Genomic DNA, 27962 nt, shown 5'->3' on the forward strand with positions numbered 1-27962 from the left:
GATAACAGTTAAAATACTCAGGAAACTCCAACCATTTCTATCAAAAATACTGATTTGAAAACTGAATGCGTGCACGCACACACACGGATTTTAATTTTGTTATGTCAGAGAACAGTTACATCAGGAACGTGGCTAGGCTTCTTCCCTTCCTGGAAAGTCACCTCGTGCAGGTAATCATGGAGCAGAGATGGCTGGAAGCACTTTTCCTGAACATTGGCCAAACCCCACGCGGTACCCATTTCCCTGGCAGTGACCTGGAATGGGGAGAGGAAGAGAGTCACCAGAGGGGCATCTAGCAGATTTTTACAAGTAGTAAAAAATAAAATGAAATAAAAATAGTACAAGCTGCAGTACCACCATGAAAGGGAATGAAATGAACGTAAATACACTGATGTAGGCCTAGCTCCTTAGCTGTGCTCAGTTGGGGTGATCCACACCCCATTGACCCAGAGTTTCCCATTGACATTGAGGGGCTTTTGATCAGGCCAATACACACTGGATACCACTGTGGGGAGGGGGCTGTAAGGCAATATTTGTGGGTCCTGGTTCTATGCCGGCCTGGTCCCTGGCATAGCTTAGAGCAGCCTTAGGAGAATCCTCAGCTTTCCAGACCATCAATGGGGCGGCTACAATTAAAAAACCAAAACTAATAGTCAGATCCATTAAACTGTATTGGCACAGCTCCATTGACACCAGCTGAGGATCTGGCCCAAGATGTTCGGCTATGCTCAATTATATAAACAGATAATGAAAGTCTATGACTACTGCCAATGTTACCGGTCATTGATTACATCTGTAACTACGGAACGATTTGACCCCTCAATATTCATGCAAGCTGTGAGAGTTGGCATTCTGACCTTGACATTCTTGCATCTGACAAAATGGGCATTCACCCACGAAAGCTTATGCTCCAATACATCCGTTCGTCTATAAGGTGCCACAGGACTCTTTGTTGCTTTTTACAGATCCAGACTAACACGGCTACCCCTCTGATTCTGAACTACTATCCTTTTTTTTTTTTTTAATTCCACAATCCTGAGGTATGTGGGTGCTGCAAGTTCCCCCTCAGTACTGGTTCATTCTGCCACGTACTGTATGTATTCAGAAAGAGCAATCCATTAGTTCAGCTTCCAGAGAGCAGGAAAGGAAACTCAGCTGAAGGCATTTCATCCCGTATGCTTCAGGCATATGTGAAAACGTTATTCTGCGATGAAGCAACAGACAGAATTACTGTAGACCTCAGCTAATAATGTTTAGTGAAGGGAAAGACAACAGTGATATAACATGTCCTGTGAACAGTTTATTTTAAGGAGCAATTTCATTGTCAAAAGATGGATTCTTCAAAAATGATGAAAGATACATTCTTCCCTGCATGTAATTAATGGTACAGTAGTTCCAGTGATTCATCTGTCCCTGAATTTCTATTAACAGAGAAAGAGTTAATGTTATACAGATAATTTGTATCTTCTTACTGAGGGCTGGTCTTTACTGCAGTGTTAGCTCAAGGTATAACTCAATGTTACCCCTAACCTGACTCCTGTCTACACACAAATTGGTGTGTCTAGCACAGGTAAAGTGATGCTTTAAATGAGAACTAGCTGGTCCATTGGGGGTGGTGGGGAGTAGATTGAAGCTTGAGTGCTGCTGACACTTAAGCTAGCAATGCAGTGGGAATGCAGCTACAGGCTACAACTCACCAGCTGCTACACCTATCAACCAGCCTGTGTAGTTCAAATGTTGTTTAGTCATGTGGCCACTCTCCCTTGAGCTAGGCTCACAGAACTCGCAGCCCAGAGGGACAATGGGAAAAGCCACCTTTGTGCTCTCCCAATCTTCATAGAATCATAGGACTGGAAGGGACCGAGAGGGGTCATCTAGTCCAGTCCCCTGTACTTGTGGCAGGACTAAATATTATCTAAACCATGCCTGACAGGTGTTTGTCCAACCTGCTCTTAAAAATCCCCAATGATGGAGATTCCACAACCTCCCTAGGCAATTTATTCAAGCGCTTAACCACCCTGACAGGAAGTTTTTCTTGTCCAACCTAAACCTCCCTTGCTGCAATTTAAGCCCACTGTTTCTTGTCCTAGCCTCAGAGGTTAAGAAGAAGAATTCTTCTCCCTCCTCCTTATAACAACCTTTTATGTACTTGAAAACTTATGTCCCCTCTCAGTCTTCTCTTTTCCAGACTAAACAAACCCAATTTTTTCAATCTTCCCTCATAGGTCATGTTTTCTAGACCTTTAATCATTTCCCCCCCTATTCTCTGGACTCTCTCCAATTTGTCCACATACTTCCTGAAATGTGGTGCCCAAACTGGACACAATACTCTGGTTGAGGCCTAATCAGCACAGAGTAGAGCGGAAGAATTATTTCTTGTATCTTGCTTACAACACTCTTCTTAAGATGTCCCAGAAGGATGTTTGCTTTTTTTGCAACAGTGTTACACTGTTGACTCATTTAGCTTGTGGTCCACTATGACCCCCAGATCCCTTTCTGCAGTACTCCTTCCTACGCAGTCATTTCCCATTTTGTATGTGCGCAACTGATTGTTCCTTCCTAAGTGGAGTACTTTACATTTGTCCTTATTGAATTTCATCTTATTTACTTCAGACCATTTCTCCAGTTTGTGCATCTTGGGCTGCTCTGGGGACTGGAGAGGCCCCTTTGCAGGTCTGTCTGTTTCTGTAGCTTCCCTGGGCTATCCTAGAGGCTGCAGCCCCTTCTGCTCCAGTCATTCCCCTACATCATCCGAGGGCAGCCTTCTGGCTGTCAGCCGTAGTGCCTGCATCAGGGAAATCCTCCCCCAGCTGAATATGGGGTATTTAGGGCCCCTTTATTGTGCTCTGGCCCTTTTAAGCAGCATAAACAGGCTGAACCAAGGAGTGAGGCTCACATTCATGATGTCTGAAAAGAAGGCTTTGCAGCATACCACTGCAGTGATTCATAGCAACATTGTCCCTACTTCCTAATTATATATGTAGTGGAGACTGTCCTCTTAGTTGATTGCTCCCAAAGTATAGTGGGTTTTTGCTGTTTTTTACAAGGCACTGAAATCATTCAGTTGGCGACATGGAAGGTGACTATTCACTTAAGCAGATTCAGCACCTGCACTCCCTTTCTGACATTAGAGGCTTCAATAGGACCTTAAAGGAGATTTTTTCAGCTCTTGACTTTACCAAGGAGTGCTTTTCAGAGAAACAAGCCCTAAAGAAATAGAATTTCTCATTCCCTCTTCAGTCCACTCACACTCAGGGGTTGTCTCTGAATCATATCACAGAATGACTGCATCTATGCTCTGTTCATTCCAGAGATTCTTTGTAATGCTGATAACAAAGCAGTGGAGTTTTCCTTGAGAGAGCAGATTTCACTTCTTACGAGAACTCAGGTCGTGCAGTAACAAAGAGGTCTAGGGAAACTCTGTCTCTTTCCAAGGATCAAATGTTGAAAAACTTAGTGCAGAGAAGTGATCAGGTTAGAAACTCAAGTAGCCAAGGGATAAAGAGAGGAATAGATACTAAAAGGGAGAAAGCCATCTTTGACTAGCTCAGATTGGAGTGACACTTGGATATAATATTTAATGAGAACAGTATCACACTGGCCATCTACATGCCAAAAAAACCTCCAAGAAACCCTGACTTTGGAAAAGAAAATGCACACTCTGAACTTTATAACTGGCCAAATTCCTGCTCAGGAATAACTGGCTTATTGTAACGACTGTCAGTGAGGTTAAATGAGTTGGCCTCTACAGAATATTGAACACATTTATTCAGAAGGGCCTGCTAAGCACTAACAATTAACACCTTTACTCTGGGGTTGGAAACCAATTCAGATTTCACGCAGCAGGCGAATATACACAAGGAAACCTTAACGAGGATAGAAAAACGCAATGTTCCATTTGCTGAACCTCATAAGAGCATAAGAAAGACCGTACCGGGTCAGACCAAAGGTCCATCTAGCCCAGTATCCTGTCTACTGACAGTGGCCAATGCCAGGTGCCCCAGAGGGAGTGAACCTAACAGGCAATGATCAAGTGATCTCTCTCCTGCCATCCATCTCCACCCTCTGACAGACAGAGGCTAGGGACACCATTCCTTACCCGTCCTGGCTAATAGCCATTAATGGACTTAACCACCATGAATTTATCCAGTTCTCTTTTAAACTCTGTTATAGTCCTACCCTTCACAACCTCCTCATTGCCTTCTTGTCCATCATACTGTCACCATTACCCCTCTGGAGATCTCAGCTCATTTATTGCAGCTGTTGTCAGTTTCAGTAACACATCTTCAATTCCCGTTCTCGGTTCAGGGGATCTATTACAGGGCTCGCTCTTGTGATGTCAGAGCTGTTAATCTTATTGATGCTTTCGAAGGGGGTAATGGGCTGTACTGATGTGCATGCACCACCATGTGCTGGATTTTGCCACCTCATTTATTTCAGTGCTGTCTTTGAAGTGCCCCTGCAGTGTTTGCTTAGCTTCATACTCAGACCTTGCATTGATGCTCCTTCACTTGGCTAGAATTATTTTCTTGTGCTCATTCCTTAATTGCAGAGATACCCAGTTGGGTAAGGCACCCTAGTTTTGCCTCTGTGTTGTAGGTATTTCCCCTCTATGATAGTCCTTGCAAGTTTCCCAATCCCAAACAAACAATGTTCCTCCACCAGACATATGTACCAGCTTCCATGACTTAGTCACAATTGTTTTCTCTTGTTCAAGTCACGTTTAATTAAATTCTTCCTATCACTTTGGCAGCTTCATTGTCTGTGCAAATCCTGTGGACTACTCTACTTAATATATGTGTAAGAACTGTTGTGGGCGAGGAATCGAAGAAGCTGTTCAGAGCATGGTTAGTTTCTGGCTAGTGAGATTTGTTGATGTGAAACATTTCACAAATAGTTCTCTAAAATGGCCAGCAGAGGAACTGAGGAGATGTCTGCAAACTTAGGCCAACAAATCTCACAAGAATGGCTTTACCCCATATCAGAACCAGGAGGAAAAAAGTAATTTCTGGTTCTGAATCTGACCTTGAACTAAAAAACACAGGCGTTGGGTTTGGATACAGGAATTTGAATTGGAACCCCCTCTCCCATATTCAAAACGGTTTAGATCTAGGATTCTGGGTTTGACTCCTGCAGCCAGGACAAATGGCTCAAGTGCATGAAGGCTTTGGCTGGGAGTTTCAGAGGAGCGTAAGGGAGGCAGGCACTCAAATCCTATTGAAATTCAGTTGGCACCTGTTGTGATAATTGGGCCGACAAATTTACCCTAAATCTGAGCTTAACCGTGAAAAGTGAGTGAAAGTTCACAACATGTTACAATAACCTACAACAAAATTCAAAGACTGTATTAAGATCGTATCTGGTAAACCAGAACAGTGGGAGACTGGCAATAAATGAACCAAAATTGGTGGGTCCAAAATTAGCCCATTGGCTGATAAAATAATGAAGGAGTGAACAACTCTGCCCATCGCTCCTCCTATGGGCTCCTTAAAATAAAAGTGTTTGAGGAAAATTGGTAGAGAGGAAGTGAAATGGAACAATTGCTGATTGAAAGAAGGGAAAGGAGTGAGCTTCACCATCATGGCTGCCACCCTCATTATCTCCTGGGATCCATTGTAACATCACTGGGTCTTCATTGTCCTGATCACAAGAAATGTCCCAACTAGATCAAACCAAGAGAGGGAGCCAGAGATGACATCACTACCTCCACTGGTTTCAGCTAAATCCCAAACACCACAAGGAATATAGAGACTGTCTCTCTCTCACATTCACACTGTATTTTTCCTTCCCCACCTTATTTCTTCTCTTTCCTATCCTTCTCCTTTTGCCTTCTGTCTATGAGAAGTCTGGCTTAGCAAGCCAGGATTGCATATTTTGCAACACCGCTGTGAGCCTGTGACCAGAGAAGCAGATAAAAGCAATGCTCTAAAACATCCTGATGCTGGTATGAGTTTGCCAGGACTCGGAGTGGCTGACATGACTGTGTGCTGTGCCTGGGTTTTCCAGCAGCAAGGTTGCAAGGGAGAATCAACACCAGAGACAGAAGCTGCATGTGTCTTGTTTTGCTTTCTAGGAATCGGGACCAGACTTCTTCAACAGCAGCACCAACTCATTTCAACGAATTTTTTCTTTTCCCCAAAAAGGACAATCATTACGATCTTCAATACCACCTAAGAGACTGTCAACCAAGTGGGGGTTTCTGTCTAAAGACTCTACAGCTCAAGGGGAAATGGAACAAGGGATGCTGTTAAAATGAAAGCCGTACTTAATAGTTTACATTCCAAATACTTAAACTATTTCCCCCTTCTTGTTCTGTATCTTTAATAAAAGGTTAAAAGGACTTTTAATGGTGTTTGCCATGGTACTAAGCAGGCTGAAGTCTCGGTATACCAACCCTTGTTTGAAATTGTTTAATGTTAGACCATGTCAGGGGCATGTTAACACCTTTGACTCTTTGGGTCCATACATTCCATCTAAATTACACCACCACACCTAACTCTTTAAGGCTCCTTTCAAAATCCCAGTCCTTAGTGTCATGATGAAAAAAAACTCCTTTGCTTTCTATAATAGCTTTTATGCTACCTAAAGGAACAACACTATCACACATCTCTATGGAGAGGGAAGTGTCAAAAGAGGAGTAACAACGTATCACGTGCTATCAAAATCAAAACAAACTACTAGCCCCCAAAGTATTTTTGTGCGTTGCAAACTATATGTGACTACAGTTAGGTGCGTGTGCGTGCATGTACGCAGTAACTAAAGGGAAAGGCAGGCTAGTAAAAAGCATCACCATTCCTGCTCTGGTACACTGGTACATTTTCAGTACATTCAAAAATAGCTGGCAACTTTGTTTGATATAAAGGCTATAATGGGGGGGGGGTAGCAGAACACCAGAACCCTGGCATCATGCTCAAAAGGAACCTGGGAAACGGGGAACCCATATGCTTCAATACTACGGTAACAGGCACTGTATAATACCCAAAAATAGACAGACACTTACAAACTGAGCTGCAAGAATCCACTACTTATTCTGGGAGCAATGAGGAGATAGTTAGCCTTTCAGTTACTGGGCTAAAGTAAAACACAACAAAACAGACCTATAAAGCAGATATAGGAGGGGACAGTTTATCCCCCTGCCTTTACCTCCCAGGAACCAGGAGGGGGTCATGTGCAGCTAGGAATTTACAGGAAGCCCGACTCCCACTAGAAATGCTATACAGTAACTCCTCACTTAATGTTGTAGTGATGTTCCTGAAAAATGCGACTTTAAGCGAAACGATGTTAAGCGAATCCAATTTCCCCATAAGAATTAATGTAAATGAGGGGGTTAGGTTCCAGGAAATGTTTTTCACCAGACAATATATCAATATTACACACACATATATACATATACACACACATATATACATATACACAGTATAAGTTTTAAACAAACAATTTAATACTGGTACACAGTGATGATGAGTGTGAAACTTGGTTGAGGTGGAGGAGTCAGAGGGTGGGATATTTCCCAGGGAATGCCTTACTGCTAAATGAACTGGCAATTGACTGAGCCCTCAACGGTTAACTCTCACAACACTCTGCAAGGCAGCAGGAAAGGAGGGAGGGCAGACAGAGACACACACCCTGTGTGTGAGAGAAAAAAATGCGCATTTCCCCTTTAAGTAGCTGACCCCAGGCTTAAGTACACTGCCTTGTTAATTAAATCAGCTTGCTGAGACCTGAGACAGCAGCTACTGCCTAGAAGCTCCCTCCCTCCATCGTGTGTCCCCCCTGCTCTATGGAAGATGGGGTAGGTGGGGTGCAGGAGCAGGGGGGAGGGGGAGACACCCTGACATTAGCCCCCCTTTTCCCCCCTTCCCCCGTACAGCAAGCAGGAGTCTCTGGGAGCAGCTCCAAGGCAGAGGGCAGGAGCAGCACATGGCAGTGGGGGAAGGGACAGCTGCTGCACAGGGAACTTAGGGGAGTGGGGAGCTGATAGGGGGAGCTGATGGGGGGGCTGCTGGTCCACCCTGGTTCCAACCATTCACCAGCTAGCTGCAACGGGCTGCTCTTCCTGCAAGCAGTGGACAAAACAGGCAGCTGCCAAAGGACGCTAGAAGGGAGCATTTTACAACTTTAAACGAGCATGTTCCCTAATTGATCAGCAACTTAACATCCAAACAACATTAACTGGGATGACTAAGTGAGGAGTTCCTGTATGTAAAACAACTACGGGCCACACACTGTGGTATTAAGCCAGCTCACAGTACCAAGAGAACACACCCATAATCATTTGGTTGTTACCTGTTATAATGACTTCATCCCCATCCTGCAGAAATTTACGAGAACATCCATTCCCAAGGTCAATTACTTTTGTTCCCTTCCATGACATCTCCAGCATGGAGCCAAAGTTCTCCGGATCCTTCAAAGCATAAGTTAGTAACAGAATTGTAAAGTCATTCCACATGTCAGTACAACCATTAACCCCCGACCCCCCTGCTGCTGGGAGTGAGAAAACAAATATATTGTTGGATTCTGTGCAATGGAACCTTGCCAGTAACAGTCATTGATCAGGTTCATTGATGTGCTAGCTTACTCACCTGTCTTTGGTTTTTAACTCCTTACTTGCTGGAGGCCACAACTGCCTAAAGCAATCTTCTCTTTGGTATCATTAGCTTTAGTAGTGGGCACTATACGGAAAAATTGGATCCTGTTCAAGGAAGTATGGAGACAAATCTAGGGCACTATTTCTGCCTCTCAAGTATCTGTCTGTTGCTACATTTCAGAGTCCTATTCACATTTCATTGTGCAGAGGAATGCTATATGTTGTTAAATGTTTAAACGATTTTAATGTAAATCTGCAGCATGATGTGCTAGAGAGAAGAAAAAGCACTTCACCTGTACCTGTGTACCCTAGCAGGTTGGTGTACGTGCTTTATTACGCTGACACGCTACTGGAGCCTTATAGAAGGACAGATGGCAATGCACTAGGTGACTAGGAGTAAGATCCAACCCCCACTGACGTTTCCCAGTGGAAAGTCTCCCAATGACTTTACAGGCTATTGGACACCAGGGTATAAAATCTTAACCTGTCCTTATTTTCTATTTCAGCAAGAGGAAAGAAAAACAACACATCACACCTCGGTCCACCACTGAACAATGTCCAGCTATGTGCTGGTCAGGAGACAGAGCTCCGTGAATCCCAAAAAATACATTGGAGAAAGTGGGGTTTGCATTTTCTAAGTACAGTGCAACACCAGTGCAGTATAAATTAAAATAATGGACTATGAAATTAGGGTCATACAGAATTGAGAGACTTGGAAGTGTTAACACTTTGAACAACAGTAACACATACATTATCTAGAGCAGTGGTTTTCAAACTTTTTTTTCTGGCGAGCCAGTTTAAGAAAATTGTTGATGCCCGTGACCCAATTGAGCTGTGGATGAGGGGTTTGGGGTGTGGGAGGGGCTCAGGGCTGGGGCAAAGGATTAGAGTGTGGGAGTAAGGGCTGTGGGGTGTGGCCAGGAGGGGGCTCTGGGCTGGGGTAGGGGGTTGGGGTGTGGGAGGGGGTCAGGGCTCTGGGCTGGGGGTGCAGGCTCTGGGATGGGGCCAGGGATGAGGTGTTTGGGGTGTGGGAGGGGGCTCTGGGTTTGGGGGGGCTCAGGGCTGGGGTACGGGCTTATTTCCAGTGGTTCCCGGTTAGCGGTGCAGCCGGGGTGCAGAGGGCAGGCTTCCCGCCTGTCCTGGCACCACGGACCGCACTGCGCCCCGGAAGCAGCCAGTAGCAGGTCTGGCTCCTAGACCAGTGCTTGGGGCAGGGGCAGCGCGGAGCCCCGTGGCCCTCCCACCTAGGAGCCGGACCTGCTGCTGGCTGCTTCCGGGGCACAGTGTGGTGTTGGAACAGGTAGGGACTAGCCTGCCTTAGCTGGGCAGTACCGCCAATGGGACTTTTAATGGCCTGGTGCCTTCCATTCCCGCAGTTTGAAAACCACCGCTCTAGAGGTTGTCCTCCATCGATCTCAACATACTGTTGCTGTGGGGTTTGTTTTTAACAATGAGATAGTAGCTGTAACTCACACAGCAGGATTGGGCTACTTTTGTGGATACTTTTGTGCATGAATATTGTTGTCTCTAAAATACCACAACTGGCTTTTATGGATACTGACAGTAGGAAGGCTTAAAAAAAATATGTACTCCAAAAAAAGACTGAGGAAGAACTACAAAGATGTCCATAGTAAAACAAAGTGGATTTAAGGCCAGGGTCACATCTGATCAGTTTCTAATTGCTGAGTACTTCGTTATTAGTGACAGCTGTTAGTTAAATGCTTACAGGTCCACTGATTGTTCCAGATGCCAGGAGATCTCCAGGTCTGAGGTTGCATCCATTGATGGAGTGATGAGCCAGCTGCTGTTTCATGGTCCAGTACATGTACTGGAAAAAGGGGGAAGTGAAGGACAAACATAACTCACAGATGTCACTAGTCTGTACAAAATGCATTTCATTCTTTCTGGATCATACTGTTAAACATTAGCCCACAAGAACGACATCCTTATCTAATCAGGAGCCTTCAGCAGCCTAAATGGAACATTTGTAATTACTTTAAATTGATCCTCTGGCTCATTGATTGGTCTCCAGATGTATGGCCTGAATACAAATAGTTTATGTTCGAAGAGATGAGAAGCAACTATTGTATGTTGTGAAAGCAGGGTTACAGCATATTAATACCCCAGCTCTGTAGGCAACTGATCTGGTCCAAAGCTCAGTGGAATCAATGGGAACCTTTCCAATGACATAACGGACTTTCAATCAGGCCCTCTCTATAGGAGTATTTGGCCCTTCAGCGGGAATAAGCAGATGTCAATGGAATCCTGTGTAGAAGGATTTTAGCACCTGAAGGCGTGGCATTAATGTCGGGGTTAATGGCAATTTGTGGCTACCAGAGTCAGATATTTCTGTGCAATGTAACCAGTCCTAATAATTGTTAAATGGGTAGCTGGACGTCAGAAGTGCAGGTACCTGGCAGTACAGCACAGACATCATCAGTCATGTTACTAATATGACTTTCAAGGGGAAGAGCCTCTTTGGACACTGACTCGCTAACCTAGTGAGGAGGGTTTTAAATGAAGTTCAAAGGAGACCGATGAGAAAAGCCCACAGGTAAGTATATAAAAAAAGTGACCTTAACAGAAGTCCAGGTGTTGACCTTAAGGGTATGTCTACGTGCAATAAAAGACCTGCGGTTGGTCCAGTCAGCTGACTTGGGCTATACAATTATATGCAGATGTTCAGTCTTGGGGTGGAGCCCAGGCTCTGTGACCAAGCCCCCTCACAGGGTCTCCGAGTCTAGGCTCCAGCCTGAGCCCAAATGTCTACATTGCAATTTTATAGCCCCGCAGTCCAAGTCAGCTGACCCGGGCCAGCCGCGGGTCTTTTACTGCAGTGTAGACAAAACTTAAGGCGGCTAGATGTTGGGGGCGGGGCATGGAAAATTACAATAGGGACACAGGGGGGAAAACATAAGGGGGAAAACAATGGGGAAATCTGCTCAACATCTTAGATGTCTATGCACAAATGCAAGGAGTTTGGGAAACACACAGGAAGAACTGGAAGGCTTAGTACCCAAGCTAAATTATGACTTAATTAGCATAACAGACTTGATGGGATAAATCTCATGACTGGAATATTGGTATAGAGGGGGAATAGTTTGTTCAGGAAGGACAGGCAGGGAAAAGAACAGGAGGAGGGGTTGCTTTATACACCAAGAATATACACACTTGTTTCGAAGTCCAGAAAGAGATGAGAGGCAGATCAAAGACTCTGGGTGAAGATGAAAGGGGAAAATCCAGGGGTAATGTCATGTCAGGGGTCTACTATAGATCACCCAATCAGGAGGAGGTGGATGAGGCATTTCTGGAACAAACAACAGAAATATCCAAAACACAAGACCTGATAGCAATGGGAGACTAACTATCCAGACATCTGTTGGAAACGTAATATGGCAAAATATAAAATCTCAAATTCTTGGAATGTACTGAGGACAGCTTCTGGTTTCAGAAGGTGGAGGAAGTAACCAGGGAGGCAGCCATTTTAGACTTAATTCTGACAGGGAGAAATTGGTTGTGAATCTGAAGGTGGGAGGCAATTTGGGTGAAAGTAATCATGAAAAGATAGATTTAATGATTCTAAGGAAAGAAGGAGTGAGAACCGCAGAATAAGGACAATGGGCTTTAAAAAAAAAAAAAAAGCAGACTTTAGCCGACTCAGATAACTTGTAGGTAAAGAACTGATGGGAAGAAAACCTAAGGGTAAAAAGGAGTTCAGGAGAGGTGGCAGTTTCTCAGAGGGACAATATTAAAGGCACAACAGCAAACTATGCAAAAGAAATATAGGAAGAATAGCAAGAAACCAATATGGCCACATGAGGAGCTTTTAATGACCTAAAATCAAAAAAGAATCCTACAGAAAGTGGAAAGATGGACAAATTGCTAAAACTGAGTACAGAAGGATACCACAAGAATGTAAAGGCTAAGGCACAAAATGAGTTACAGCTAGCAAGGGACATAAATGGCAATAAAAACAGGTTCTATAAATACATTAGGAGCAAGAAAAAGATGAAGGAAAGTGTAAATCCACTACTTAGCAGGAATGAAGAGCTAATAATAAATGAAATCAAAGTGTTTAATGTCTATTTTACTTCCGGCTTCACTAAAAACATTGTGACCAGATGCTGAACACTATTAATATTAACAAGAGGGAAGGAGCACAAGCCAAAAGAGAGAGAGAACAGGTTAAAAAATATTTAGATATATTAGATGTGTTCACGTTGGCAGGGCCTGAGGAAATTCATCCTAGGATACTTAAGGAACTAGGCTGTCCTAATTTATATTGAGCCAACTTTCCCCCCACCCTTCTGGGTTCGGTACCCAGTGGAGTTTAGTAAAACTCAAGGCTTAGGCCCAATGTTAAACACTGGCTATAAAAATAGCTGCCTAGAATTTATCTCGCAATTGTTTAAACTCTTTGGCTTAGAAGCCAGGAACTAAAATCCAGAGTGGACACAAAACACTATGAAATCCTGCAGCTGGCGTGTACACCTTTATTTTAATGGTGTCCTCCAACATACTTGGGGCAAATGCTGCAGTCACCTCTGTGTAACAGCAGTGATTCTGGAGGCAAACACCTATCAGGTGGAACTGGGATGTTTTCATCCATCCACCTTCCCCTAGCTTTCCCACTCTGCCCTCGCACCATCTCCAGCAAGACTCTTCTAGCACATGTAGAACTTTGTTGGTGCTAAGCCCTAGTTGCAGGAAAAGCCAGTCTCTGTTCAGAGCTGAAGCTCTCAGGTGTTTGTAAATCAGTTGAGACAACAGTCATCACCAGCTTTCCTCTCGTAACAGGCCTGATTCTCAGCTACAAACTGAGTATGGGACCCAGTGTGCCAGCATCATTTGAAACGAATGAAATCAAACCATACTCTTACCTTAAAGTTTGATTTGCATATCGTGGCTGGGTTGCTCATTCCTTCTCCTAAAGGAAGGGGGAGAACGCAATCAATGGGAAAATTGCACTAGGTGAAGACATCTATGGCATTTTCATTTTATGGCTGGACAGAGGCTTCCGTTACCATTGTCAGGCTCAGGAGAAAATAAGCAATGACATGCTCTGTCCTGGTATAAAGGGCTGCAAGGGGAGGAAGTACAATTCCAAATCCAAGTCAAAATCTGGTTTCTATCCCCTGCTCTGCCACAGACTTCCCCTATGACTAAGCTACTTGATCTCTTGTACCTCTGCTTCCCTCACCATAAAATGGAGATATTATTTCCCTATCTTATAGGGGAGTTGCGAGGCTTATTTCGTACTAATGGCAGGATCTACAGAAATACATAGTATTATTAAAAGGAAAATCTCCTTTGCTATTTTCATTTGCATGATACTTAAGCTAGAATCATGTTGAAGGTAAAGTCCTCATATGGACCCCATCAGTAGAATATCATTCCCATTTTACAATGACACAGGGTAGTGTCTTAACCATTGGCCCAACCCAGTTCTCTCTTTGATTCACTGTATCAATCTTTTGCTGCATCATCCCAAGAGGCCAAGAACTGCAGCTGTGAAGGGGATGTGTTGGGGATTGAAAGTCGAGAGATGGAAGATACACAATCTCCTGCACCCCCTTGCTGGCCTAACTGGGTGTTAGGGTGCTGAGCTCCTCTTCTACTGACACACATTCAACAGCAGGACCATGATAGTCCCACACATTAAGCACAGCATCAGAGGGCCATGTTCTGATCCCTATACTCATTTCGGGACATACCTTACTCTACAAGTCCCAATGAAGTCAGTCATCTTTCACCTCTAGTAAAACACACATTCTTAGTACTCTTTCCCTGGTCTTCCCTCTGTCTGTTCCTTCTGATTATTAGTTACCACCCACTTGCCACATCTTGTTTTAATTAGACTGCAAAGTCATTGGAGTTGGGACTGTGTCTTTTACTCTGTTTCCACAGAACACCAGCACAGTGGAGCGCTGAGCCCGCTTGGGAGTCTAAGAGCTATCAGAACATTAAAAAAAAAAATCTACAATAATTCTTTAGATTGTAAAATGATCATATGCAGCCACCGCAAGGGGACTGTTTTCCATAGCACAGCCCTGAACTAGCGAGTAGGCACATTATGAGTTTTTTTACCTTCCTCTGAGTCAGCAAGTATTGCCCTACGCAGAAATCAGGATCGCAGAATTGATGGAACAAATGTCTGAAACATATGGCAGATTCTACATCACTTTAACTCCACAAATCATTTACTGTACCTTTGATAGCGACAAAGAGATTTATGTCAAAAGCATAGGGCTCTTCATCACAGAGGTATGGCAGTGGCTTGGGAACCTAAAAGCATATAACAGGCATTACAGCCTGAAGGCCAAAAGGAAAGAGAAAAGACTAGCACATACCTTGGGACATTTTGTAACAGCTCTCTTCACAAGGCTCTGCTGAGTACCAGGTGTCCCTTTCTCAGGGCATGCATTTTTCCAGTCCCCTTGCCTTCATGAATAATTGCCTAAGCTACTGTTTCCACATACATAATTATGTCACAAATGTTTATGCCACTACCAAGGTATTCATTTAATCAAATGCACTTTTTCCTCTTGGCCTCCAAAAGTCCTCTTGATTTTTCACATGGTTGTTAAACCCAACCAAATAGAATTTTAGTGCACCTTTGTCCTGATTTGGCACACCATGTGTACTCAAGGCTTGCAGTTTCAGACCTGAGCTGTTTAGTTCACACAGAGAAGAGCGACTTGTAAACTCTCTTCACTGTATTAAGTCTAATTAAATGGCTACATACCATAGAATCAAATACCCTCAAACTATGGGCAGGTTTGACTCTTGATCAGAACATTTTAGCTAGAGTCCATCATCCCTACCATTTATTGTAAGCACTTGGGTTTTCAAAGCTATGCAGCCGTACGCACCATGACTGAAAACCTGGCCTGGCTGAAGTCAATGGGCATTTTCCCATTGGTTTCAATGGGGCCAGGATGTCACCCCACATCTTGGAGGCAGGATCAAGCCTTGAAGTCAATAGAAAGGTGCTGGTACAACCAAGCGTTTCTGTTCTCAGAACCTAGAGACCCCCATTCTATTTTCACTCAAATCATTTCTAGCGACCCAGCCGTTCTCTTGCTAACCTGGACGGGGTTTGGCAACACAAATGGCATGAGAGCTTCCATAGTAACAACCCACGGAGAGATGGTTGTGCCAAAGCTCTTGCCCAGAAACGGACCCAGTGGAACATATTCCCACTTCTGAATGTCTCGAGCTGAAAAAAAAAAAGGAAAATCAACGCAATATAATGAAATTTTCAGAGAGTCACATGGACTCCAGGCCAGTGATAGAGAGCCAGATGAAGAGCTCTGCACACCAACAGCCACCACCATCCACTGAACAAGCAATGAAATACCACCCGCTTGCCCAGGATAGCTCAACCATGACCTAAAGCAGTCATCTGAAGGGCTCAAAAGCACAGTTCAAAATCCTCTGGGTAGGTCTAGCTTAGAAAGAGAGGCCAATCTTAGTTCAGGTTTAGTTAACACGTTAGCTAACTCCAACCCAGCCAATATTTTTCCCTAGCCTAGACACAGGTTAACAGGTATCTAAAAGGGTGTCATAAGGAGGAGGGAGAAAACTTGTTCACCTTAGCCTCTAAGGATAGAACAAGAAGCAATGGGCTTAAACTGCAGCAAGGGAGGTTTATGTTGGACATTAGGAAAAAGTTCCTACCTGTCAGGGTGGTTAAACACTGGAATAAATTGCCTAGGGAGGTTGTGGAATCTCCATCTCTGGAGATATTTAAGAGTAGGTTAGATAAATGTCTATCAGGGATGGTCTAGACAGTATTTGGTCCTGCCATGAGGGCAGGGGACTGGACTGAATGACCTCTCGAGGTCCCTTCCAGTCCTAGAATCTATGAATCTTTTACTTCCATTTAACTAGTTGAAATCAATCTTAAGGTCCACCTTGATTAGCTAAATCGTGCTAAAAAGTGTTCACCTGTGTCTACACTAGGGAATATGTTGTAATTGCTAACTCTTTTCCCTCTAATATACAGCTACCCTCTGCTGAGAGCGCCAGCTGTGGCGATGTTTTATGTCATGTCCCTGATAAGCAGGAATTAGACCTAAATCAGCTCATTTCACGTAGATAGCTAGATGACCTCCATTAGCAGTAGCTCTTAGTCACTACTGACCTGAGCTGGATTTGAACCAATGCCTGAAAGTTGTAGACTGTATTCCACTCCTACTACCCTCAGCCCGTCAGTGTCCTGAGTAGTTTATATTTCTATCATTTAAAACAAATACAATATCTGTCAATATTTTGAATATCACGTAACAGCAAAAAGCATTCCCCCCGGGAATCAGAGTAACACTTATTACCACTCCAGTCATTCATAAGGACCATTCCAAAAATGTGCTCATGAGCTTTGTTGATTGGGATAGGCTCCCCAAACTTGTTTCCGGGGCCTACAAAGAACGCCTGAAATGGAGAAGAAAATGCTTTAACCAAGTCAAAGTTTTGAAAATAAAACCTTTGTTTACACCAAGACAAATCCCCCACAGGTAGTGCTAAGACAAGACAGATAGGGTAGAATGTGATTTTACTTGCTTTCCGCCTTAACTTTAACTGGAATCTCCTTGTGCAGATGAAACAAGAGTTGTAGCTTTTTCCTTTCCCCATGTGAGAGAGCAGGGTTAAACCACCTGAATAGCAGTGAGCTGATAAGAGTCAGTCATTAAACTCAGGGCCTGAATTTGCCAAAAGGGACTCATTTAAACTGCAGCTGCCACATGCGCAGAGCTATAGCTAGTGCATTAAGAAATATGATCAAGTCTCCCTGTGCAGAGGTTCTAAGTTCCTGTAACAGAATCTTATGCAGCGAACTCTATGCTTCCCGTTTGCCTAACCAAGGAATCTTCCCTTCTCTACATCCCTCTGCCACCTCCGCTTAGACCTTTGCAGCTACAGCTTATTAGGTTATCAGCTTAGAGACTGGCTAAGGGGCATGAATCATAGAATGTCAGGGCTGGAAGGGACCTCAGGAGGTCATCTAGTCCAACCCCCGGCTCAACGCAGGACCAATCCCCAGACAGATTTTTGCCCCAGATCCCAAAATGGCCCCCTTAAGGATTGAACTCACAACCCTGGGTTTAGCAGGCCAATGCCATGGGCCAATAGAAAATGAATATATTTCCTACAAGAGTCTCACTAAAATGCACCCTCCCTACCAGTCCCTATTATGCAGCCACTGTCTTTCATACCCCTTGAACTGGAATGATACTGGAGAGAAGTTAGCCTAGAATTGGCTCTTTCCCCAGCAACTCTTAGGCATTGAATTCTCCCCTTTGAAGCAAGTTCTACAGCAGGCAATATACCACCCAGAGGGAGGTGCTAGAAGAATGTATATAACCGATGTCATGTTATGTTTTCATAACAGGCTCAGCTTTTTACTCTTTTATTAAAGAGAAAGTTGTAATACAATAAATACATCCTACCATTTCTAACTCAATGTCCAAAAGTTTGCAAGCACCAAACACTGGAGGTTTAGCTGTGAATTAAACAGACAGAAAGGTGCATTGTGAAGCTAAAATAAACAAGCAATGAAGCTAGAAAAGACAAGAGGCAGCCAAACATATTCCAATGCCATGCTGCTCGCTAAGGAGAACAGCGCATTTCAATGGCATGACCAGCAACTCACCATCGTCAGGTCGCATCTGCCCCACTGGTCTTTGAATTGGTGTCCCAGACACCACAACTGAAGATGCACGGCCATGGTAACCAACAGGTAAGTGCAACCTTGTTAAAACAAAGCATTGATTGTGTGTTAAATGCTGTATTACAATCATCAGAACCATGCACCGTGGAAGCGCCAAGCACTTTACAGTAAGTTACTAAGTTTCCCCTGTTATCTAACCACTTTTGAATACATTTTTCCTCTGAATGGTGCCACCTTTTTAGGCATCCAGATTTATTTACTGACACGCAATCATTGGTTTCTTGCTATACGAGAAGAACCAGCTCTCAGATGAAACGGTCTCTGAATCAGGGAGCTGCAACGGACTCCTCAGTCACTCCTTTCTGCTACAACTAAACACAGCTCAGACATAGTGGAGAATGGAGACGTGGCGTTTCAGACCCTGGGGGACAGATCCTCAGCTGGTATACATCGTCATAGCTCCATAGCAGAGCTATATGTGCACTAAACTAGAAATCTGTCCCTAGGGACTTATTTTCCTGTAAGGTTATAGAGGCCTTTGCAAAATGTGTAAAACACGACATGTGAGAAAACAGATAACTGAACTACGAACCAGTTAGGCATCAAAGCATTCTCTTTCCCTCTGAACATGATCCCAACATTTGTAGCATGTTCCCTTGAAGAATAGAAGTCAGTGTAGTCTCCTGGGAAAAAGAAAAGCACAAAATATAGATCAACTATATGAAAGACCATTATCTGGTAGAACAAAGGAGCATAAACTTTCCACATTCTGTTGCCCTGAAAAGGATGGAGAAAGGGAGAGAGAGGAGGAGAGAGAAGTAGAGGAGTTTGGAAACATGCAGTCACAAGACTGTAGTAATCATGCAGATAGTCTATAAAAGGGGATGGCTGCCAATGACACGTGGAGGGTAAAAGTTACACACTACAAAACTGTTTATTTTTTTTAAACTTGCAGTGAAGAGCAGCAAGAAAAAACACCATTTCAACCCATTAGCTACAAATATATGAACAAACCACGTGCTTTGTACAGTTTAACCATTTTCTATTGTCATTTTCATTTTGCTGATGCTATTGAGAATGCAGTACTGCTAACAAAGGAAAGGATTTTGTAAACAGGGCATCTACTGCCCCCTGGTGCCCTTTTTGAGAAATGGTTTGACTCACACTTCAATTACCTTGGTGGCCTGATGGAACTCAAAATGTATGAAGTGGGAATGAAAAATACCAAAGATTATAAGAAACTTTCCTCCCCTTCCTGGCTCCACCCTTACCTGCTGAGCCCACACATGGCTTCAGGCCCCCAGTCTAGCACCAGTTCCAAAGTTACTGACAGAAACAGTGTTGCCAATTCGTGTGATTTTAATCACACGTCTCGTACTATTTTGTTATAGCCCCAGCTCCTGGAATCAGGTGATTATGTGAGACTCACAGCTTTCATTTAAAGAAAAAAGGCTTCCCCTTATAGTTGCAGAGAAAGGCTTAAAATTTGACCCACATGTACCATAAAGGCTCAAAACCTAGAAGGCGAATAAAAAGAACTCCACAATATTTTATTTATTTTTAACTCATGATTGCTGGTGCCTGACCTGTTTGAACGTTTGGGCTTGGTAGTACTGCAGAAGAACTTTCAGGCCACGGTGGCAGAGACAGTTTTTGAAATTCAACTGGTCACAGGTTAGAAACAAGGCTGATTTCACTCTCCCCCCTTTCCTTGGTTTGTATTTATCAGCCCTGTTAAAAGCAGTCCCTCATCCACACACACACACACACACACACACACACACACACGTCTTGACTCTTCCTTCACCTGAAGGTCATAATATATGTGCTCACATACCATAGTGACAGACAACCTTATAGAAATAGGTGGAAATGGTTGCTCTGGTGCTTTCCAGAACTGTCAGACTTAATAAATTTAACCTAATGAGAGCTACAAGTCCCCCAGGCACCCAGCCTCCATAAACCCAGGACCTCCAGGAGTCATCTTGCAAACTCAATGCAAAATTCAGCCCAGTGCTCACTCTTAGGGCAAGCGTGACACTGCTCTGGTAGGGAGGATCTAAATGGCACAACTGAGCCTTAAGTTATTTGTAGTTACATGACACAGTGTTCTGCAGTCAAGATAATCATCTGCCTAAAGAAAAGGGCTTTGAGCCAGTGGGGTCATATGGGCCTTTGGAGACATAGTTCTGACTTCAGGGATTATGTGGCACCAGGGAACCTTGATTTGATTAAGTTAGTAAAAGTTGCTTCCGGAGGCCTTACATCTATGTTAAAATATGGCGCACACATGTTTTATCTGTGACATCAGAGATGGCGCCTGCAATTAATCATCTGTAATATCTACTTTACACCCATTCCTTGTCACAGCCACAATCTGACCATCTAGAACATTTGGGGCATGTGGGAGTCTCAGTGGATACAAGCAAATCGTGTAGATATCAGTTCAGGAGACTTACCGATTTTAGCTGGAAGGTGCATTATAGTAGAGGCCTGAGGTACAAATGCTCTAAAAATACAAAACAAAGATTACAACTCTCAATAAAGCTGGTGTCACCCTGGGCTGGCTTAGAGGAAGTTCAGTCTCTTTTTGCACTAACTACGTTCTGGCATCTGCTCTGAAAAATCTTGCCTTGCTGCACTTCTGTGCTAGCTCGTGGTGTATAAAGTAAGTGCACAGAGGGTACAGGCTGCTATTGCACTGAAGTGGTTAACTGATTCTACAAGCTCCTGTGAGGAAATGTACAATAGAGCACAGGAAGGGCTGCATGCCTGGGAGATCTCACTCTTTTTCTACATGGGAGGAAATGCATCCATTGGGATGCACTGGCAGGTGAGTATGTATGTGTCCTCACTGCCCTCTACTGGATGGAAGGTGTGATCGCAATTGTTTTAGATTCAGTTGCCCTCCTGCAGGAGGCCTACAAACAGCCTTTATACTACTGACAGCTGTAAAGCTCAAAAGGTCTCTCCTTAGTACAGGTGTTAAGACCCCCTTGTTTTCTGACCTCAAGTGCTAAACCTTTCAGGACTCTGGGGGTACGTCTACACTGCAATAAAACACCCACAGCTGACTCAGGTTCGCGGGGCTCAGGCTGTGGGGCTATCGAATTATAGCGTCGATGTTTGGGCTCAGGCTGGTGCCCAAGCTCTGGGACCCGGAGGATCTACACTGCAATTTTATAGCGCCCCCCCCCCCCCACATCTCGAGTCAGCTGACATGGGCCAGTGGCAGGTGTTTTATTGCAATATAGACATACCCTGACTTTCACGCTGCATGCATGGGATTTATGGGACCGGGGCTGGCCTCACACATGGGCGACCACCCTCTTCCCGCCGCACCCCCCCCCCCCCCCACAGCCAGCCCAAGGCCCCTTTAACTCCCAAGCGCTGGGCCCAGAGCTGGGGAGGGGAAGGGTTGGGGGCACCCTGTCTGGGAGCTCTATGGTGCACCAGGCTCCACTTGCTAGTCCTGGCGGGGTGGAGAGGGACAGGACTTCCTCCTCCCCTGCACTGGCCATTCCCAGGGCTGAGTCAGACCCACCTCTGGGAACCTCCCCCAGCTGCATGAAGCTCTGCATGCCCTCCTCCCCCACTTCCTGCTCCCATCACTCCCCAGCTGTGGGGGGAGGGGTCCCTGTACAGGGACCGGCGTTTGCCCAGGGCACCATTTTCCCTAACGCCGGCCCAGCATGGGACTATACTGATATCTAGATATGCAGCCAGCTCCGATTTCATTACAGCAAGGAACCCGCGTGAAAGTTTACCTCAGGTTGATACTGTATTGTGCCTTCTAAGTTTACAAAAGGACTTGAGAGCTACACAACAACAGATCCATCTCTCCAGAGCTATGTTAAATATTTACACAAGGCCACTGTTAAATGAAGCATCAAGGGAGGGAGAGAAGACTGGAACTGCAGTGACATTCAACTACCCTTCTCCAGGGAACTGGACGCTCTGCCAGCGAGGCTAGAACACCTCTTTAGGTGATGCACTGATTGCTTCTGTTTACGCTCCAACAGCTTCTAACAGTAGTGTGCAATAGCTCCCAAGCCTCAACAATAATAGCAACCACTCTGCTCCTCTCCTCCAACTCTCCGGGAATATCTCCTCCAGGACCCTGAGAAGGCTGAAGAGCCAAAAGTGCTTTGTACATGTGATGAGGAATCACGAGTGTTAATCTTGAGTCACTTCCAGCTCCCGAATGCCTCACCTTTTCCGTAGCTCAGAGTTGTCTCTCAGTGTTGGCTCACTGGCTGACAGTAGCTTTTGGAGAAACATTCTAGCTTCCTTCCAAGCTTCATGGCCCAACCCCATGAAGTCATTAAGGGCTGGCTAAAACACAGTATAAAGGTAGAGTTGTGTGAGAGAACATTTGTTTTCTCAGCTCCATTTGCTGTACATGTGGGGTATCTTCTATGTTACCAGTACTGAGATTAAATTACACCGCTACCCCTATATAACGCCACCCGATATAACACGAATTCGGATATAATGCGGTAAAGCAGTGCTCCCAGGTGGCGGGGCTGCGCACTCCGGTGGATCAAAGCAAGTTCAATATAACACGGTTTCACCTATAACACGGTAAGATTTTTTGGCTCCCGAGGACAGCGTTATATCGAGGTAGAAGTGTACTAATCCTGAAGTAACAGGCAGCTGCGTGCGCAGAGACCCTGCCTATCATGATCATTACTATGGTCTCATTGTTTCTTTGGGCTCCCCCACTTGTCAGCCAGTATACATCTGTTGTCTCATACTTAGATTGCAATCTCTTTGGGGAAGGGACTATGATTTTCTACAGCACTTATCACTATAGGGTCCTGGTCTGTGAGAGAGGCACCTAGGTGCTCTTGCAAACCAAATACATAAATAAATCTAATAATAATAATTAAAATCATCATCCACCTACATCTTCAAATACCATGGAAGCTTGCAATGACAAGACTAGTTGTGATCCGAGATATAAATTATATTTACGCCCATGCAGAGAGCCCGCAAGGCCTATGTACCACTTAAATCCCACTTAATCCAAGTTGTTTCCTTTTGGATATTCCTCCTCATGAAGATGCCAGAAATGTAGGGGTTTAAGTGGAACTGGAGTGGTGTATAAACCTTGGTACTGGCCCTCTGAACTAGGTGGATTTCACTCCATAGTGCACTTCTTAATCAGATGAAAGAAACCTTTAGGAGAGCTCATTTATTTTACTACTTTCTAAATTTTAATTGCGGGTGCTCTTTGTGAGTGGCTCCATTCCTAAGCAATGTAGGTTCCAATTCAGCAAAGTGCGCGCTCCCCCTACACCTGCCACTTCTGCACAGGAAGGAGAGGCCTGCCTGTGCTTTGCTGAACTGGGGCCATAGTTAGACCATCTAACACTCTGCTTCTGTGGATTGCTGCAGAATCATCTGGGCAGCAATGTGCACACAGTGCCAACCCAGCACTGTTACACTCCAGTTTTAAGCCAGTAATTCCATTCAGCAGTTACACTGACAAACCACCATCACCACAATGGTGAATCAGTCCCAATCCCTCTTCCCCCCCCTCCCCTTTTTTTTTTTTTTTTTTTTTAAAGAGAGGCAAACCAGCAACTCAGGCACTCCATGTAAGCTACCACAATGCTCTTGATCTGAGCCTGGGTCACTAAAATTTCATATGACATTCCATTTAAAACATGGTGGAGATGGACATTGTCAAACTGTATGATAAATACCTGGTCAAAGACATCCTGATGCTTGGAAAGGGCTGGTCCACTGAACAGATGTTTAATAGCACTCAGATCCAATACCTGGTCTCCAACTGCCACCCCAATTCTGTGCCTAGGCTACAATGGGGAAAAAAATGTTTATACCTGTGGCCAATAATGCTCTTATGAGGGTTCTGGGGACAAAACAATGAAGTACAAAGAGTTTAAGTGGGGCAGGAGTTGAGGAGCTACATCGGTGCTTACCTTACCATAGTTATAATTAATGGACAAAAGCTGCTGATTTTAAAATCTAGGAGGAAGGCAGGGGAAGCTGCACTATTTTTTTGGCAAATTCCTCACAGATTTTGAGGGTGGAAGGACATCCTTCCACCCCAACCTTCCAGGGGTGGGGTAAGGGGAGGATATTGCCCTTCCCCCCTGCCTATCTATCCATGGTACTCATATGCCCCCTTGCCCCCCAATCCCCATAGTATCAGAGGGCCTCACAATCTTTGTGGGTTTATCCCCTCACCCCCATGAGGTAGAAAGTGCTATTATCCCCATTTTACAGATGAGGCAGAGAGAAGCTAAGTGATTGCCCAAGGTCACAAAGGAAGCTTGTGGCAAAGCAGGGGACTGAATCTGAGTTAACCAAGTCCCAGGCTAGTACTCTTATCACTGATCTATCCTTCCACATGGGAAAGAGGAAAGGCTGGTGTGGAAGGTTCCCTCCATGTGTAAAGAAATGAAAATAAAAACAAACAAAAGCAAAAAACCTGCTCATCTGTGACAGTTTTTATAGGACCTACACAAACTCTGTTCAGGACTTGCACTGCTACCTTTGCAGTGGCACAGACCACATCCTCCCTACCACAGCTGTGCTGAAATCATAAAGACACTTTGGCATTACAAACACAAGTTCCAACTGGCAGTGAATTTAAATGAAATATAGCCATAGTGACCAGTTTCATCCCAAACAAAAGTACAGATATTCAATGTTGTCTCAATGAAAATAGAATAAAACCTGTACGGATTAAAAAACAACGGCTTTTAGCCTGTCTTCTTTGAGCAAGACCCCAAATCTGATTTGCACGAAAATAATCCTAGATGTTTATTCAGCAAGCATTCCTGCCAGAAAAATCTCAGGGCTGGACAAGTTAATTTGTAACCTGTAGCCCTAAATAAAATCAGTTATTTTAACGGAGCGATTATTATAATATTGTGATAGGACATTCATTTCCAAAAGGTATAAAATCATCTTAATCATCTTTTTAAAAAAAATCTGAGACATTTGCACAATAAAGATTAGTTACTAGGGAAGGAAAAAGTGCACTAGGCAGTAACACACAAACACGCATCTGGAAACAGATTAAGGGCACGTCAGCACTGCAGTAAAACACCCATGGCTAGCCCATGTTAGCTGGCTCGGGCTGTGGGGCTATAAATTTGCAACGTAGGGTTAAGCTGGCTCATGTTAGCTGGGTCGGGCTGAAGCCTGGGCTCTGGGACCTTTCCCACTCATGAGGTCCCAGAGCCCAAACTCAGCTTGACCCCAATTCAGCTAACAAGGGCTAGCTACAAGTGTTTTATTGCAGTGTAGATATGCCCTTGGTTTCATCATCCAGCGTTTATCTTTGCAAAACACCAGATAATTAGAGCCAAGGCTCTTCTATGCTGGAATTCATTTTTAAACTACTACTGATAGTCTCTAGCATTGTTTTTGCCTAACTGAGAACCATTATGATGACTCTGCAATGTCCATTAACCATTGATAATCCTCCAGCTTCTCTGTTTCCAGAGGTATCTGCTTGCCAGCTCTCTCTTTTACGATGTGTGTTTGTGTGGGGCTGGTGTTTCATTGCTAAATGTGCACGTGAATGTAATCTGTTGCAAACAGCAGCATTGAACAGTAAATTGGACGTACGTGGTGTGATTTTCAAAAGGAGTCTAAGGGTACGTCTACACTACCCGCCGGATCGGCGGGTAGCGATGGATCTATCGGGGATCGATTTATCGCGTGTAGTGTAGACGCGATAAATCGATCCCCGATTGCTCTCCCGTCGACTGCTGAACTCCAGCTCGGCGAGAGGCGGAAGCAAAGTCGACGGGGGAGCGGCGGCCGTCGATCCCGCGCCGCAAGGACGTGAAGTAAGTGATTCTAAGTCGATCTAAGATGTGCAGCTTCAGCTACGAGAATAGTGTAGCTGAAGTCGACGTATCTTAGATCGATCCCCCTCCCCCCCTAGTGTAGACCAGCCGTTAGGGAGTTAGGGACCCAGTTCCCATAGATTAACCCAATTAGGCTTCTTTCAAAACCTTAGTCATGTTTCTCTTGTATGGCCAGAAGATATAAGTGTTGTTGTAGCTGTGTTGGACCCAGGATATGAGAGAGACAAGGTGGGTGAGGTCATAGCTTCTTCAGGTCAACTTCTTCAGACCTGAAGAAAAGCTCAGTGTAAGCGTGAAAACTTCTCTTTCATCAACAGAAGGTGGTTCAATAAAAGATAGGACCTCACCAACCGTGTCTCAGAAAATATAAGTCCCACAGTGTGGTCCCTGCACATATGCATTGAATGGAACATTAAATATATAGAATAATAGTTTTCAGCCTTGAGTCATTTGCAGACCACTACAAAATTTCAAATGGATGTGTGGACCCCTTTGGAAATTTTAGACATAGTCTGAACTCCCAGGAGTTCATGGACCACGGGTTGAAAACCACTAATATAGAAGATACAGAAGAGACTTGACTTGCCCAAAGTCACTCAGCTAGTCAATTGCAGGGTTAGGAACAGAACCCAAATCTCCTGACTCCCAATCCTAATTAGGGTAAAAATGAAGGGTAGGCCCTTAATTTATAGGATTATAATTGTGGCCCTGTAGACCATCATCATGTTTAAAACAAACCTCACTTGAAAAGATATTTAGCTTGGAAGGATTAGCTTTTTAATCAGTAAATGTCGGTAAACACCAATTCCACTGTATATACTGGAAGTGACAAAAATATTTCATCAATAATAGTCGAAATTTACTGACATGCAAAGTAAGAAAAATGCTGCTTGAGAGCTTATTAAAATTTTATTTAAGGATATTGACTGTGTATATTGACATCTGATATTGACAATTTGTGTTTTAATGGTTATAAAACTTTAACTGTATCTCAATATCTACTGTCAAAGCCTAATTATATTTTACACAGATTATTTCTTTTATCAAATTTAGCTTTCAGATACATCAATTCATATTGCTTACAATGAACATTCCACAATACAACTAAGATTAGTAGTATATAGAATAAAAGTTAAAATGGGGCTTTGAGAGGGAAGAGGAAGGAGGGGTTAAATTCAGCCATAAAGGAGATAATAAAAATGGTGCTGGTAAAGAAAAGTGAAAACGTTATAGCATACAGAGAGGCATGAGGAAATATAGACTTTTATACTCAAAAGCAGAAAATATATTAAGTCCATATTACATACTTATAAAGTACTTATAGAAAATATTAACGTTCTTTAAAGAAATAGCCCTCAGGTCATCATCAAATTAAGAAAAGACAGTATATACACGGAAGCTTCCTAGTGCAATCCGCTAACCCCTAAGATTCCCAGCCTGGCACACCTTTCCTGTCCCTGGCATCTGGGGATCATCACACAGCATTTGGGAAAACAAAACCACCAAAAAACCTCCTCCTCATTCATAGCCTCTGAACTTCAGAGCAAAGATTCACCCACAGCAGCAGCAATCTTTGCAACACAAAGACAAAGCAGCAGATAACTCACCTTCTCCTCGGTAGAGAAAACCCCATAGGGAAGGTTCTGAAGAGGGAAATTTGAGTTCTCTTCTATCTGGATGAAAGACATTTTGAGCTCAGGGCAAGCTGTGGTGCAAACACACTCCCAGCTCGGCTACAACCACGCCAAGAGAGCCTCCACATGTTGCATTAGACAACGTGGATCTGTTGGGCCCACCCTCTTCTTCAGCCTCAAACCAACCAGAAGCTGCTCTCCAGCCCACTCCCTTCAGC

At 44.1% G+C, this 27962-nt stretch overlaps 1 protein-coding gene across 1 annotated transcript; it reads right to left on the reverse strand.

The window, feature by feature from the left end:
* Nucleotides 1-27835, reverse strand: FAH (fumarylacetoacetate hydrolase). Its single transcript, XM_065412416.1, has 14 exons — nt 27718-27835; nt 23969-24079; nt 22471-22592; nt 20717-20766; nt 18850-18940; nt 18240-18337; nt 18037-18089; nt 16921-17020; nt 15676-15806; nt 14797-14872; nt 13468-13514; nt 10314-10415; nt 8287-8404; nt 1-254 (listed from the first exon to the last, which is right to left on the reverse strand). Exons 1-14 carry the CDS (start codon nt 27796-27798, stop codon nt 175-177), a joined length of 1260 nt encoding a protein of 419 aa, XP_065268488.1. The 5' UTR covers nt 27799-27835; the 3' UTR covers nt 1-174.
* Nucleotides 27836-27962: the final 127 nt, after the last annotated feature.

This window comes from Emys orbicularis, chromosome 10 (genome assembly GCF_028017835.1).
Source record: "Emys orbicularis isolate rEmyOrb1 chromosome 10, rEmyOrb1.hap1, whole genome shotgun sequence".
In the NCBI taxonomy this organism is placed as follows: Eukaryota; Metazoa; Chordata; order Testudines; family Emydidae; genus Emys; species Emys orbicularis.

Coding starts and splice junctions, on each gene's coding strand:
- FAH (XM_065412416.1), bottom strand. CDS start 27,798: ATGTCTTTCATCCAGATAGAAGAGAACTCAAATTTCCCTCTTCAGAAC. Junction 13,515..14,796: donor TCTCTTTGTCGCTATCAAAG/GTACAGTAAATG, acceptor CCCTTCCTTTAG/GAGAAGGAATGAGCAACCCA. Junction 8,405..10,313: donor CTGGAACAATCAGTGGACCT/GTAAGCATTTAA, acceptor TATGCTTTGAAG/GATCCGGAGAACTTTGGCTC.